The sequence below is a fragment of the Penicillium subrubescens genome, assembly GCF_028828155.1.
Source record: "Penicillium subrubescens strain IBT 31985 chromosome Unknown utg000007l_segment0_segment0, whole genome shotgun sequence".
NCBI classification, from domain to species: domain Eukaryota; kingdom Fungi; phylum Ascomycota; class Eurotiomycetes; order Eurotiales; family Aspergillaceae; genus Penicillium; species Penicillium subrubescens.
The window spans coordinates 2280061-2295017 of NW_026643157.1; the positions used below are offsets into that span (position 1 = coordinate 2280061).

The 14957-nt window shown below is 50.1% G+C and overlaps 4 protein-coding genes across 4 annotated transcripts; 3 read left to right on the forward strand and 1 right to left on the reverse strand.

Moving 5' to 3' along the window:
• Positions 1 to 120: 120 nt before the first annotated feature.
• N7473_010600 (GID4/VID24 family protein) lies at positions 121 to 2038 on the forward strand. The gene is made up of 4 exons (XM_057156539.1): positions 121 to 646; positions 723 to 873; positions 955 to 1312; positions 1368 to 2038. Exons 1-4 carry the CDS (start codon positions 275 to 277, stop codon positions 1432 to 1434), a joined length of 948 nt encoding a protein of 315 aa, XP_057005194.1. The 5' UTR covers positions 121 to 274; the 3' UTR covers positions 1435 to 2038.
• Positions 2039 to 2646: 608 nt separating this feature from the next.
• sskB (uncharacterized protein) lies at positions 2647 to 6767 on the reverse strand (the record flags this gene model as incomplete). The annotated part of the gene is made up of 2 exons (XM_057156540.1): positions 2647 to 4930; positions 4999 to 6767. 2 exons carry the CDS (start codon positions 6765 to 6767, stop codon positions 2647 to 2649), a joined length of 4053 nt encoding a protein of 1350 aa, XP_057005195.1.
• Positions 6768 to 11055: 4288 nt separating this feature from the next.
• On the forward strand, positions 11056 to 12786 carry N7473_010602 (ammonium permease MEP2; the record flags this gene model as incomplete). Its single annotated transcript, XM_057156541.1, has 6 exons — positions 11056 to 11142; positions 11207 to 11271; positions 11335 to 11589; positions 11650 to 12324; positions 12379 to 12610; positions 12667 to 12786. 6 exons carry the CDS (start codon positions 11056 to 11058, stop codon positions 12784 to 12786), a joined length of 1434 nt encoding a protein of 477 aa, XP_057005196.1.
• Positions 12787 to 13324: 538 nt separating this feature from the next.
• N7473_010603 (U2 snRNP complex subunit CUS2) lies at positions 13325 to 14893 on the forward strand (the record flags this gene model as incomplete). Its single annotated transcript, XM_057156542.1, has 6 exons — positions 13325 to 13495; positions 13624 to 13737; positions 13800 to 14185; positions 14242 to 14350; positions 14415 to 14570; positions 14702 to 14893. 6 exons carry the CDS (start codon positions 13325 to 13327, stop codon positions 14891 to 14893), a joined length of 1128 nt encoding a protein of 375 aa, XP_057005197.1.
• Between the last annotated feature and the right edge of the window lie 64 nt (positions 14894 to 14957).

Sequence of the window (14957 nt, forward strand, 5' to 3'; positions counted from 1 at the left end):
GCTGATGCTGTACCTGACGTATATATTGCGGCCTCAGGCCACCAACGCCTCCCCCGCGCTCGCATGACCCCATGATGGGTCCCCGGTCAGGACTGGACCGAAAAGACAATCCTTCCTCCCCTTCAAGATTCCCCCCAACCAACCTTCAATCTTCCATTCGTCACCCTTCTTCCTATTCTTCCTTCTTGATCTTATTTACTGAGTTTGCTCTTTTCGTTCTTGGCGCCTGGCTCGATCCGATGTCTGCTCTCTTCCTTCCTTGATCCCGCCCCCAATGCCGACCCCGAGTGACAACCGCCCAACTTCGATCGCCGAGGTGATCTCCACCCGTACTTGCCCACCGGAACTAGACCGCGTCTCGGCTTGGAGAGATTCACCAGATTCAACCATCACAGCCAGCGAGGCTATTGAAGATGCTCTCACACCGGCCAGCGCCACGGCACCGTCCGTGCTGAGTCGCTCTGACGATGGCAGCGCGCTCTTGGCGTCCGACCCGCTGAAAGTGGAGAGCAGGATGCCCGGCGCGACGGACGACGAGACTACACGCGAGCGATCGAGTTCGCCCACGGAGCTTTGTGCTCGTAGTCGATCGCCCGTCATGCCGCCTAACTCTTCGCTATTGCGGTATGAATTTTCAAATGTTCGCGTAAGTCTTACGGCCCAATACCACGCGCTACGCCACTCCGTGCTCAGCGAGGTTAGCTACTGACCTATTGCCACAGTTGCTGCCAAATCATTCTTCATCCTACCTCCGATCTGGGAGCAGATTTGTCGGCACACAAATGTCCGACAAACAGGTCTATAATGTTGACGTGGAAATAAAGCACGTGGACATGGCCGAGTCCTATCTTTGTGGCTATCTTCGCATTCAAGGTCAGTGACTCGCCTGTATTTCAACCTTGTCTTGAATACCAGTCTAACCGTCGTGTCTCATTTTGATTCGATCCAAAATAGGCCTTACAGAAGATCACCCGACTTTGACCACATTCTTTGAAGGAGAGATCATTGGTACTAAACACACGTTCCAAACTCGCAATGAGGAATGGGGCGCCAATGAGAAGACGGATATCCATCATTGGTCCCGTTTTCCCGCTTGGAAGCCACTCGCCAAACAGGCGAAGCGCACTGATTTCACCTACCGTAACTTTGCTCAGCGTGAGCACGTGTTCATGAGATGGAAGGAATATTTCCTCGTTCCCGACCACCGGGTGCGAACCATCTCTGGCGCCAGCTTCGAGGGATTCTACTACATTTGCTTCAATCAAATTGAGGGATCCGTGAGCGGTGTCTACTTCCATGCGAAGAGCGAGCGGTAGGTCTCCACAACTGTAAAATATGAGATTAGATTTTGCTGACTTTCGTATTAGATTCCAACAGCTTGAGCTGAAACATGTCGAAGATCGTGGATGTGCGCCAGCAGTCGAGTTCCGCTAAGTTCTCTAGAGCTCGACTGCTGGCGCTTGAACGATTCAGACACGCTGTTTCAAAGCATTGGTTTGCCTCACCAACGCATTCTCTCCATCCTTTACTCTCCTCACGGTACATCATGGCCATCATCACTACCATTTGACCTTCCAATAAGCTTGTCCCACCCTCCACAGATTGATTCTCCGCCAAGCTTTCTTTCTTCCCTCGCCCTGGCAATATCTACTTACCCGACACATCTCCAATCTCTCTACTTGTTGGACTTCCGTGATTTCACGGCCTGGCTGAACATCATACTCTCCACATATACCCCTCCACATCGGTCAACTCCTGGCGCCAGCTCTCTTGTCAAACTGTATCTCATGCCTCACGAACCCTCAATCTCGGAAATGGCGTTTTCTTTTCCTTCTTTTCTCTCTTGGGCGAGATGGGTTGTTTTCTTTTTTCCGAGTTTTCACCTTACGACATTTTCTATTAACCTCATACGCCATCTACATCTATTCCTGTCTTATTTCTTTTGTGAGATGTATTCAATCACAAGGCTAGTCTAGGCCTTGCAGCCCGCTTGAGAAAATCAATATGCAGATTATTCTTGGACTCAACTCATACAAGTGCTTTGATCTGATCTTGTAGACATGTCTTCAAGAAATATTACTAGATTCGGGTCCGCTAATGCTAACAATCATCGTGGGATACAAATCTTACTTGTCGAAATATGCCTCGTTTACAATACAAGATTACCTCAAGCAAAAGAAAAACGAAGAGTTCCGACAATTACTCAAAAACATGTATGCAGTAAAGTCCAATGCTAAAACCAAAACCAGGGAAATCGTTTTCATACACACAGAGCATCATACACAATCAACTCGCAACAAAGTCCCAGCGCCAAAAAAAGATCAGGAACCATAACATGACCAGCAGAGTCAGCTTCGTATATGCGAGTGAAAATAAAGAAAGAGTATAGGTCTTGCAAAATCAAAACATATGATCATAGTAATCACAAAAAAATTGGCACAGGAGGGGGTATCACATGCGATGCCGTTTGAGGATGGGGGGACGATGTCGAAGTCCGAAATCGAGCGAGTGGGTAGTGAAAATGAAAGATTGAAAGATCTTTCCATCAAATAAATGTGAAGCCAGTGCCATGAAGGCTAGCAAATGGTGAAAATGCCACGAGAGGCAGAAATGAAATATAGAGAAAGGTTTTTGAAGAGATAGAAATCAGGCGTAGGTCGAGCTCTGGCGACTGATAGAGCTTGAACTGCTGTAGCCGTTTTCACTGCCGGGCGTTGGAGGTTCGACGACGACTTGCTGACGGATTGAGACGATCCACTCGTGTTGCAGTAGTTCGGCGGCAGTAGGTCGGCGCAGAGGGTCGCATTCGAAGCAGCGGCGCACAAAGTCGATTCCTGTGTCGCTAAGTTGATCCTGAGTTGGCAAGGCGGGCTGGTTACCCTGGGCGATGTTGTACATGATCGCCCATTCGTTGTCAAGGGTGGACCAGGGACGGCGTCCAGTCGCCATTTCTAGGACCACACATCCCAGTGACCAGATGTCGACGGCGCCTTGGCGGTTGACTAGGTCGGGGGAGTCGCCGCGGATGACTTCAGGAGACATGTACATCGGGGTACCCGTGGTGGTCTTCTGGTTCTTGCCCCGCTGGTTGGCTATCTGGGCATCCTTTCCGAGAATGCCGCCGTTGGGTCCGTCCATTGGTGCGACTGTACGACCCGACCGGGCGATGATCTTTGCGGCACCGAAGTCGACGTATTTGATGATTCCGTTGTGATCCAGGAGGATGTTCTCGGGCTTGATGTCGCGGTGCACAATGCCTGCTTGGTGAAGATAGGCTAGACCCTCCAGAAGTTGAAGTGCGTAGACCATGATGACCGTTTCATCTTCAATGCGGCCATGCTCCAACAAGCTAGCAAGTGAGCCGCCTGAGCAGTACTCCATGAAGATGTAAACCTTGTCACGATGCACTTCAATGCCGTGGTAGGATACAATGTTGGGATGATCCAATACTTCCAGGACACCCATTTCATCACGAATTTGCTGTGCGATTTTGGGGATGAGCTGAGGATCCTGCAGACGAATTTCCTTGACGGCCATCAGGTAGTTGCTGTCCAGATTGATAGCCACGTAGACGGAGCCGAAAGTACCTCCGCCAATGAACTGGCCCTGCTGCCAACGCAAAGTGACGTTTGTAGCAGAAGATGAGAGTACCGTCAGAGAGCGGTCGGCCTCGTTGGAGCCCTCGAGGACCCTGCCGAGCGCCTGGCGTTTGGCGTCTTCCTCCACTCTGCGGTCTTCGATCTCCATCACCCGAGCGAGCCATTGCTCGCGGATCAGCTTTGAGGCTTCTTCATCGCTAAGTATGCGACCAGCGCCGACTTTGCGGTAGCCCGCACGCTCCTCCATGCGCTGTTTCTCAGCTTGAGCAGCAAGAGAGGAGCGAGCGCCCATGATGTCAAAGTGAGAGATCAGCAGGGACATGCAACCCGCTACCTTCAACCGCAGACGACTGAACTCTTCCTCGTCCATGGACAGCAAATGTCGGCTGGAAGTGATGGCCATCGCGAACTCCAGGGCCGCAACCGCCCACTTGAAAGTCTTCCGGTCCGCAGCGTCGCACTCATCACAGATGAAGGACACCCAGTCGAGAGACAGCTCCACTAGACGGGCACTGTTCATGGCACGTCGGTTGGAATCGACATAATTAGACGAACGCTTACCAAATTCAGTTGCAAACGCATAGCAAGCCTGAATCAGTTCGTTGTTCTCCCATGTCTTCTCCCGAAGTTGATTCTTGATCACAGCCACACTGTCCATGATAGCCATGGACAGCTTGAAAGAGATTTTCTTGATTTTGTTCAACTCCACATTGACACGGCCCAGATTGGCGCGCTGCTCGATCGCCATGTCTAGCTGGATGCCCGTGAGTTGAGCCAACTCCATCCTGGCATTCTGCAGTCGCTCCTGCATACCCTCGACGACGAGACGGAGCTTTCCAAGTCGCACATCGGTCGGTTGCTCTAAGAAATCAATCTTCATTTCTTTGCCAGCCCATGCCAGGGGCTTCTCCGGGCGAATGACCAGCACATACGGAATATGTGGGCCATCCTTCGTGGACTCGTCTTCTCGGAAAGAGGTGGCAAGGATAGCTTGAATATCGCCGGGGCGATTCCACAATGAGTGGTGTGCAATCAAATAAACTCCTTTCTGACCAACTGAAGTGGGGGATGTGACAAGGAAATGATCGGAGACAAGTAGCGCCTCGAAAAATTCGTATGCAATATCGGTCGTCAAGTTATACTCGGTGGCGTTCTCAAAGAGTTCACAAAGGAACTTCGAGAATCGATACAGCTTGCGCTGGCGAATACGCGTTGAATCGAGGATACTCTTGTAACGCTTGTCCATATCCGCCACGCTCTCATTAGGTCTCGGTACAAGCTCGCGTTCGAAATGGATCATGAGTCGTTGAAGTGACTTGGCAGTCAATGCACTGTGAAAGAAAAAGGCCGAAGCGTCAGTTGCAAGTAGATCCCGCGAATGTGAAACTGATGAACATACCTAAACTGTTCAGCCACCTCAATGTCACCGTTCTCAAATTGTCGGCCAATGACATATGAAAACTCCCATTCTTGTTCAAGAATTTCAGCTTCCTTGAAGGTGTTCTTGTTGGCATTCAATTTCCAGTTGAGGATGCGGAAATAGTATTTCATTGCATCCAAGACCACAGAATCGAAATTCTCGTCAACACAGGGCGGCAGGTCCCAGCCAGGCTCGGGTCTCGAAATTTCGAGGTATCGTTGCTTGATATGCGTAGCCACCCTCATCAAAATCTGGAACTGTGAAATCATCTGATCCACCAAGATAGGAGACTGCTGGGCAGGGTCCTTCATATTCTTAGCGTAAGACAATCGAACGCGAATAATCTCTTGAATCAATCGTGAGGGGAAATTGATCAAAGTCAAGAGCTCTTCAATATATGGCGGCAAATGCCGGGCAGCAAAGGCCTCCGCGTTCTCAATTAGCGTACCCTTTGCCTTCTGAATGACTCTCCCGAGTCCATTCAGCATGCTGTGGTCGCCTTGAAGCGTCTTCAAACCATCTTCCTTCATGATGCGATCCAAAAACGAAGAGTCTTCGGATAACTCGCTGTTCTCATGTTTTGTTCTGGGCTGGCTGAAATCCAGAGCATCGTTACCCACCCAGCTTTGCAAGACGGCCAACTCGGTGTTGATGAGAGCCGTGATATTATGCCAGGCAAAAATGGCGGCGCGACTCGAATAAAATTCTTCTGACGCGGTACGAGGGTTTGCGGCTTCCATTTCCTTGGAAGTAGAATAGAGAACTTCACATTTCTCGACCTTTGCCACCACGTCCTCCACCTGTTGTCTGGGTGGCTTGCCAATCTCCGTCTCACCCTTGATCTGGAAGTTGATGATCTCCTCAATCAACGGGCCAAGCTGCGCTCGAGAATCCTCAATGAGCTTCCGCTGCAGAGCAATGCTACGTCCACAAGCCCTCGCTCGCACACCCATCCAGAGCGCATGGCCCAAGGCAGCCGATCGCTTTGATTCCGTCGAGTCAATCAACCGTTGTTTCTCTTGTCTGACCACGTCTCCCTTGAGTACGGACGCCAACATTGAATGCCATTCCAGCCGTTCCTGGTTCTTCGGGTTCTTCAGCTCTTCTATCGTCGGCATGTTGTCATCTGGGAGGAATAGTTGGGTATCGGGGTCATAAGAATCGTCGTCGAAGGGAACCTCTGAGGAGGGCGAGGGATCCTCGAGATCCGCATCTGCCACCATCATGTTGGCGGATTGCGCGTCGTCGAAATGGTGGTACCAGGCCTGCGGGTTGGCCCTAATGCGCTGGACATAAGCCTTTTCCTGGGCACGGTATTGCGCGTTTGGGTCGCGTCGGGTGCCCCTTTTGGCGGAGGAGGAGCGTTGTCGGTCGCTCTGAAGGCTGATATACTGCGGTGGACGGCGCTGGGGAGCGTACGTATTGGAGGGAGTTCTCGCGGGAGCCGATGGGCGTTGAAGGCGCAAATCAGTGGCCATGGCATGAGGATCAACTTTGTCGAGGACAGCAGAGGCTCCAACACTAGCCCCTCGTGGCCGGGCGGTTGGAGTGCTGGACCATGAGGAGCCCAGACTTGACGAGTGTGAGGGAGGGGAGGAGGTGATGGTCGTGGCCGGAGTCTGGACCTGGGCCCCATCGATGAAGGGCTCACCAAAGGATGAGTTGGCCCTCAAAGGGTATTGAGGGGGAAAGTCATCTGAGGACCCCGAGCCATCCGAGTCATGGCTGACAATGTCGGGATGCTCCATGGTGGAACGCGTGATGCAAGAAAGCTCTGGCGATGGGCAGGGACGGAGCTTCAGGGAAACGGACGATAGGAATGATACGAATGATAGGGGCCTTGTGGCGGTGCGGGTGGCGGGGGACCCAATAGCAGGCCTCTCCGCCCAGAGGGATCCCTGCTTTTTGCCTACACCATCTTCGTCTTTCAGCTCGCAATGACATGGATCGACTGCTTGTCCTACCACATTTAGTTTTTGCATGAGTAGCGTTCACGTACGTGGCAGTGATTCTATGTCTTGTTTGATATTAAACCACATCCCTGTGCCCTGACCCCCGGTCAGCTGCCCAGATCAAGAAATGAGTTGAACATGAAACCAGTGTTCTGTGATGTGCTATGGTTTTTAACAAATCGGCAAAGTTCCGAGACCGTTAGGTCAGATACAGGGATCAATATTCATAGCTGTCAACAAGATTTGGCCTCATAAAATGTTTTAGGTATCTGTCTGATGACGTATACTTGACTCCCATAGAAAGGATTATTGAACCTACTTATCGATTCCACTCCTTTGGTTTTGAAAGGGCTATTAACCGGAGTCCATAAGCCTAGGGAATGAGGAGAGATAAGACAGGAGAAGTTGATAGTCGAAATTGCTGTGATTTCCATTGATCTCATTTCTGAACGCATCATCTATAAAAAGCGGCTATGCACGGAGTATACCCGTATACCCGCCTTCAAAGGAGTGGGATCAGTTCTCGGCTTGATTCAACCCTTGAAAGATCAAATGCCGTCTTCAGTGGAAAGCTTTATTCCATAATTTCCTCTTCAAGCCTGGTCCTTTAGCTTCTACAAAACTCATAATAATTAGCGCGTCAACCGATGTCGCAAAAATCAGATATGAACATCAGAATTGCGGGAAAGCGACGGAGCCCTCGTGACCCAGGACGCCGCATGCTGTTTACAAGCCCTGAAGCCACAATCGGAGATTAAAACAATCCCGAATGCTGCCTAGATTAGGGGGTTTAAATAACTACTGAAAAGCCGGACAAGAATGGGTCACAAAATGTCCGGGGTAAGTTTTGTACTCCGTATCAAATACCACCGAGCAGCCAATAGAAAGGTATTTATTCTCAAATATATGTATCGTGGCGCTGCACTGGTGAAGCCCGAAGGCCTTCCAGGCCATATTCTCAGTCCTGCGTTGAAAGATATCCCGATAAACAATACTCGACCCATCAAGCAAGACAATTCAGCATAGGACTCGAAAGATCTCTCAGGGGACAAGAAGCTGAACCATATCTGGCTGGACAATTCCTACACCGTCATTGAATTTTCACCTTTAAACTACCGCCTATGGTACATGGTACTGGCGGGATGTAAGGGACTGCAGGGAAACAGATTACTTCTTCGTATTCAGTACTTTAGCCACTGTCTAGATCAATAGGCACAACTATTTCTCTGAGACGGCCTCATGGAATTCTACCATTTTTGACAGAGAAAGTGGTTTCAAAGATTTGACTTGCACTTGGCTTCTCGTCAAAAACGCGACAATGGCTTGCTACATTACATCGTTTGACCAAGATTTGCAGTCCATCAACAGTCTTCCAGGGGTCGTAAAGTTTAGAATTCTTCAAGCCGAGATGGCGTAGTCTATCAGAAAAGCAAGTGTTCGATAGCGTCTACAAGTGTATGTACTGCCGGGTTCCATGCCTGATCTTCAGCGAATGTTCCAGGCATAATGAAACTATGTACTCCGCATTCTTTCCCGGTACGCGGATCATCCTGCAGGGGTAGCACCCCAGATCATAGATGGGCCGTGAGCAACGAACTCCTGTGGTGTGGTCGGCCAAGGAGAGATCGACTGAGCGTCGAAAAAACAAATGCTATTATTGGCATTGCGGCGGCATGGCCTGTGCGATACAGTTGTAGAGCTCTCCATCTCCACCTCGATGCTCGTTAGATCTGTGGATCATGACTATTTCTCCATCCACGTAGATCAGTGGGCCCTGAAGGGAGCGGACGATCTTCTATCATGGAATTATGTAGACTACAATGTATATGCTGTAGATGGCCATCTGCGGACTAAGGCGAACAGGGGACTCAATAGCTTCAATGCTCAAAGGGGTCATTGATGCGACAACTACGACAGGGACTGGTGGACGAGACAGTTCCTAAGGCGACATGGCGACATGAGCTAATCCCACATTTCACAGAAGCGAAGTCTGGGCTTCAGAAGACATTTCCATCAATGAAGAGGCGAGGAGAAGTAAATAGCGGCACAAATAGAGCCTGCATCTCGACGTCAGTCGAACGAACTCTCTGGGGAGCGACCAGTCGAAGCCCTCTGGAAGCGATGCCAAGCTGTAGGCCGGGATGCCGATTCCAAGCCCTACACCAACCTGCAAGCTGCAATGCATCCACAACCAATGAGCACCTCAAGGCTTATCATGGCTTGGCGCTCTGCGGACCGCGTGGCAGAGAGAAAAACCGTCGCAGTGCGCCCCATGCGTTCTCGGAGGAGGTCACGTCCCTGGCAAGTGGAGTAGTAGGGGTCTGCATTATTCCATTATCCCGGAGCATGGGTGCGACTACTCCAGATTTGGAAGTAATAGACTTGCATCAAATGTGAGGGGTGAGGACAATCATTGAACGTCTGAGTCTACAGAGACAGATCCTCAATCTCCGGCTCAGGGGGCCATGACCAGCGAGATGATTGTAGATTTACTACTGGTGGCAATCCCATTACTTCCAGATTCCGTGGTGTCGTAGGAGGCATGGAGTAGAGAAGGGCAATATCGAAGAGTTAGACTCTGTTTTGTTAGGGAACGAATAAAATACGAAGAGCATGAAGATATGACAGGGTGATGCTAAGGATGTGAGGCGCGAGGTGATAGTCTGGACGAGGCAGTGATAAGCCGCCCTGACAGGTCGAGCGATCGGGCGCTGATTGGACGATCATAAGGCGTCTGATAAGAGCTTTTTGGTAGAGATGTACCTCGAAGAATTCTAAGATTACATTCTGTAGCCTGACAAGCGCTTTCTAAGATTTCGTTCTCAAATTGTCTTATGTGATTAGCAAATTAATCTATAATACTCAGAGTTTGAAACAAATATCTCTTGAGATTCCGCGACAGGCGACGCTGTTGGCGTTTTTGAGTGCTTCGTACCTTTGCGGACCAGTCGCAGGAGGTACTTTTAAGGATGAGGGTGCAGATAAGCACTACCGGCGCTGATTGGCCCACTGTGGACTTTCATATCTACAGCCAGTCATGGACGTCCCCGGCGGGAATCCCTATTTCTCTCCCATTGTTTTTGATTTTTATTTTTTTTTGGATTGATATGCTTGATTACGGTGGATGATTACTGGCGATTAGAGCGGTTTCCCTGTCAATTCCCATTAGTTATTCCCCTTCATCTGTCACTCAATTAAACCCAATCATGCTATCACCCTAAGAGTTCCGATACCTTGCTTATCGTCTTTCACTACTCTATTCCGTACCGAGTACGGAGTACATGCTGACGAATAGTTTAGGTTTCATGCGTCAAATCCCTGGTGCTTGCCAGCAGCATACAGCAGATGAGTCCTAACGGTACCTGGATGCAGTCGGAGAATTTCTGTAGACATTAGCAGCATAACCTGATGCTTTGCATTTAGATTCAATCATGGTCTCTATAAACAAGCAGAGACGATGGTTTCCTTTTTTCTTGTTCGCGGCATCTGACTGTGCTCATTATTCTATACCCCGTAATTCCACTATCCATATACCCCATCCCGTAATCCCCCGTTTGGATCCATACCACCACGCCCACAGTCCTCCTCGTCCCGGACATGGCTGAAATGGGGCGGGCTTGGCCTTGGCTATCAGTTCGATCCGATGATTCATACCAGCAATCAACATGACCACACGCTGATGGTCCACTATCAGGGAGCCTAAGATCGAATGCGATGCTCTTCTTCTAGCGTGGCCGATGGTGGAGCCCTGCGTGTCTGGCCTAGACAGTGGACATATTGCCTGTCGCTATTTAATTATCAGACCTAGTCCCTGCAGGTGCTGGATAGATCAGCTTTTTCTTTTTCCCAATCCATCTTCCCCTTTCCAGCTCCGCAGGCCGGTTGGTTTAAGAAATCCTCATCCTCTGTTCGATCTATCTCTTCTTCGACTTTGCTCCCCTTGGGTCGTCGTATATTCTCGGTAGACTTTCGGAATTCCTGACCCTATCATCGACCTATCTGGCTGGTCGGGTCTAGCTGCTGTGTCAACTGTCCCTCTCCATTGTGAAACACTTGAACACATCTGAGTACATCTGGTATCACCATGTCTGCATACCCGGTGGCCTACAACGGTTCCGCCTCGGGCACCGGTGGTGACTCGTTGACGGAGGACCTTAACATCTATTACAATGTATGAAATGATGACATTGAGTGTATCCAACTCAAGAAGAACTATGACTGACAATACTATCTAGGCCGGCGATATCGCTTGGGTAGTTACTTCATCCGCCCTTGTCTTGCTGATGATTCCCGGTGTTGGGTAAGTTACATTGAGATACAAGCTATAGCGGTTCAAGCCTCACTAACACGTCGTCTCTCATAGTTTCTTCTACTCCGGTCTCGCTCGTCGCAAGTCAGCCCTCTCTCTGATATGGCTATCCATCATGTCGGTCGGTGTGGTCTCGTTCCAATGGTTCTTCTGGGGTTACTCTTTGGCCTTCTCCCACACGGCTGGAAAATTCATCGGGGATCTGTCCAACTTTGGTATGAAGGATGTCCTGGCTGCGCCCTCTGTCGGCAGCTCCAAGGTTCCGGATATCCTATTCGCCATTTTCCAGGGCATGTTCGCTGCTATTACGTGAGTACACAATCAATTGGAATGAGTTCTTGCTTGGAATGGTTGATTGACTTGATATAGTGTTGCTCTCGCCGTCGGTGCCGTTGCTGAGCGTGGCCGCATGCTGCCTTGCATCATCTTCATGTTCATCTGGACCACCATTGTCTACGACCCCATTGCTTGCTGGACCTGGAACGCATCCGGTTGGGTCTTCCAGCTGGGCGGCCTGGATTTCGCTGGTGGTACTCCCGTCCACATTGCCTCCGGTTCTGCTGCGCTGGCTTACTCCCTGATGCTGGGCAAGCGTCGTGGACACGGCACCCACGAGCTCAACTACCGTCCTCACAATGTCACCCACGTCGTCATTGGAACGGTCTTCCTCTGGGTCGGATGGTTCGGTTTCAACGCTGGCTCTGCCCTGGCTGCTAACCTGCGCGCTGTCATGGCTGCCGTTGTGACTAACCTCGCTGCCTCGGTTGGCGGTGTTACCTGGTGCTTGCTCGACTACCGTCTGGAGCGCAAGTGGTCCACTGTCGGCTTCTGCTCTGGTGTCATTGCCGGTCTGGTTGCTATTACTCCTGGCTCTGGCTTTGTCACTCCTTGGGCCGCCTTCATTTTCGGTGTTGTCGGTGCCGTTGCTTGCAACTATGCCACCAAGCTGAAGTTCCTGCTCCGCGTCGATGATGCTCTGGATATTTTTGCTGTCCACGCTGTCGGTGGTCTGGTTGGCAACCTCCTTACCGGTCTTTTTGCTGCGTAAGTTGTGACTCTGTCAATTCATCTCAAGAATGATCAACTAACTGCTTTTAGTGACTACATTGCGCACCTCGACGGTGTCACCGAGATTCCCGGTGGCTGGATCAACCACAACTACATTCAGCTTGGTTACCAGCTTGCCGATTCCGTCACTGGATTCGCTTACTCCTTCGTCGTTACTTGCATTATCCTCTTCATCATGAACCTCATTCCCGGTCTGAGCCTGCGTGCTCCCGAGGAGGATGAGATCCTTGGTATTGATGATGCCGAGATTGGCGAGTTTGCCGTAAGTTATTCCTCAGAACAGCATACAATGTATTCAATACTAATTTCTTTCTCTAGTACGACTATGTCGAGGTCACTCGTGACATTATCAACGGCGTTGAGCACAGCGATGCTGGCTCTAAGCGTACCATGACTCCTACTGAGGAGCACCCTGCGACCATTGACACCAAGGCTTGATTGATCTTGCCTTGCATGTCATTCCTTCTTTAATAATTTAATTTTTTCTTTCTTTCTTTAAACTCTCGGTGCGGTTTTCAACACGTCCATTCTCTGTCCATCTTGATCATCCAACAAAACGGATACTGGGCTGTGGATACTCTGTATCGGTTTCTTTTCTCTTGGCCTTTTTTCTTCTTCTATTTCTATATTTATTTCCTAGCATGTTCCAGATACCCTTTCAAATACAATATTTAAATCCAAGATATCGCTATCAGTATTCTTCCAAGGTGCAATTGTGTACGCATAGTTGAGAAAGATCGCATAGCCATGAATTAGCCAAGGAGCGATCCACGGGTAAGGCTGCCTCAAGTCATTAGAAAGCTCCTTCCAAAAGCTTCCCGCCCCGCCCGCGACCCCCGCGACTCGCGACTTGCGCGCCCCCGCGACTTCTTTTGCTTTGTTTCCCACTCCCACTGGACCCCCGCGATCGCTGACAAAGCGCGTAACAATCCGATTTACATTCTTTCTTACTTTATCACGATCATACTGTCTGAAGATGGCCTCCCAAGGGGCCTCTACGGACGCACCTGCGTTCCCGCAGGACCCGGCGGAGTTTGACAGCGACCCACGTATCTCGTGGTCCAGGCTAGATGAAAAGTTCATCTTGGAAACGGAGGATGGACAGGAGTTTGAGTATGATTCCGGTCTTAAGCGCTGGGTTTTCAAGGTATGTTCCGGAGACTCGCGACTTTATGCATTCCTCGCTTCAGGACAGTCCGGCGATTCCACTGTGACTTCCCCATCGGTATTGTCACCTATTGACCGCCAAATATTAACCCGAATATGATATCCCAGGTTGATGAAGAGCTCCTCAAGCAACAACAAGAGGCGTACAAAGTAGCAGGTGTTGATGAAGATGAGATGGTCAACCCTCGTGAGATGAAAAAGCGGAAGCTGCCAGCTGGCGATGTTAGTGCATAAGAATCCAGACCAGCTAAAGAACTTTGCCCTCACTAACAATCATCTTTCAGGCCAAGGGTAATAAGGCGAAGAAGCCACGAGTGAATTCTGCAATTTGGATCACTGGTCTTCCGCAGGACACCAAGCGGGATGAAATTGAAGAAAAGTTCTCTCGTTGGGGTGTGATCTCGAGGGAAATTGACAGCGGCGGTCCACGCATCAAGATGTACTACGAGGAGGACGGCACCTTCAAGGGTGAAGCCCTAGTGGTCTATTTCCGACCAGAATCAGTCAACCTAGCCATTCAGATGGTCGATGAAACCGATTTTCGCGGAGGCCAGGGAACGATGAGAGTTCAGGCAGCTGAATTGTCTTTCAAGAGCCAAACAGAGGCACCCGCAAAGCCCGCCCCTCGTGATAGACGCAAGGTCTTGGAGCGAACGGAGGAAATGAACCGGTTTGTCTGGCCCTTGAACATCGTATCTTTCCTTCGTGCTAACATTATCTGCACAGCTTGTTGACTGATTGGGATGACGATGACCCGCTTCTTCGAAATAACCTTATCGTCCCCCAAGAACGGACTGTGGTCCTGAAGGGCTTGTTTACGTTGGAGGAGCTCAAGGTAAGCCTGCCTATCAGATCCTAACGGGAATACGAATCCAGTGAGACTGACTCTGGCTATGAAGGAGGATGTCGAGGCAATTCTGGACATCAAAGAAGATGTCCGAACTGAGTGTTCCAAAATCGGCGAGGTTACTAATGTAGTGCTTTACGACCTGGAGCCAGAGGGAGTGGTGACTGTCAAATTTGCCCAACCCGATGATGCACAGGCATGTGTTACGGTATGTTGTGTTTGCCCTATTTTTCCCTTAACATCCTTCCCAGTCCTTTATCTTCTATGGCATTCCCTTCTCTCACAATTCTGTTATTTGTCTGTCTTTCTGGCATTCTCTGACGCTAAAACTATTTTCAGCGCATGGATGGTCGATTCTTCGGTGGCACTCAGATCAAGGCCTACATCCAAGTTGGACGTGAGAAGTTCAAGAAGACCAATGAGCGGCGGGCAGCTCTGGAGGACATGGCGGAGCGGGGTCTTGACGCCGATAACGAAGAAGAGAACCAGCGACTCCAAGGGTTCGGAGACTGGCTGGAGAGCGAGAAATAAGAGTGTCAAGGAGAACATGCTCATGATACGAGCTATGGACATGTTTTAGATAGGCGGACAGGAT

What these genes read in the sequence shown, in the direction of transcription:
- N7473_010600 (XM_057156539.1), top strand. Translation starts at nt 275, where the DNA reads ATGCCGACCCCGAGTGACAACCGCCCAACTTCGATCGCCGAGGTGATC. An exon ending in TGGCTATCTTCGCATTCAAG is followed by an intron (nt 874 to 954) that starts GTCAGTGACTCG and finishes GATCCAAAATAG; the next exon opens with GCCTTACAGAAGATCACCCG. An exon ending in TTCCATGCGAAGAGCGAGCG is followed by an intron (nt 1,313 to 1,367) that starts GTAGGTCTCCAC and finishes CTTTCGTATTAG; the next exon opens with ATTCCAACAGCTTGAGCTGA.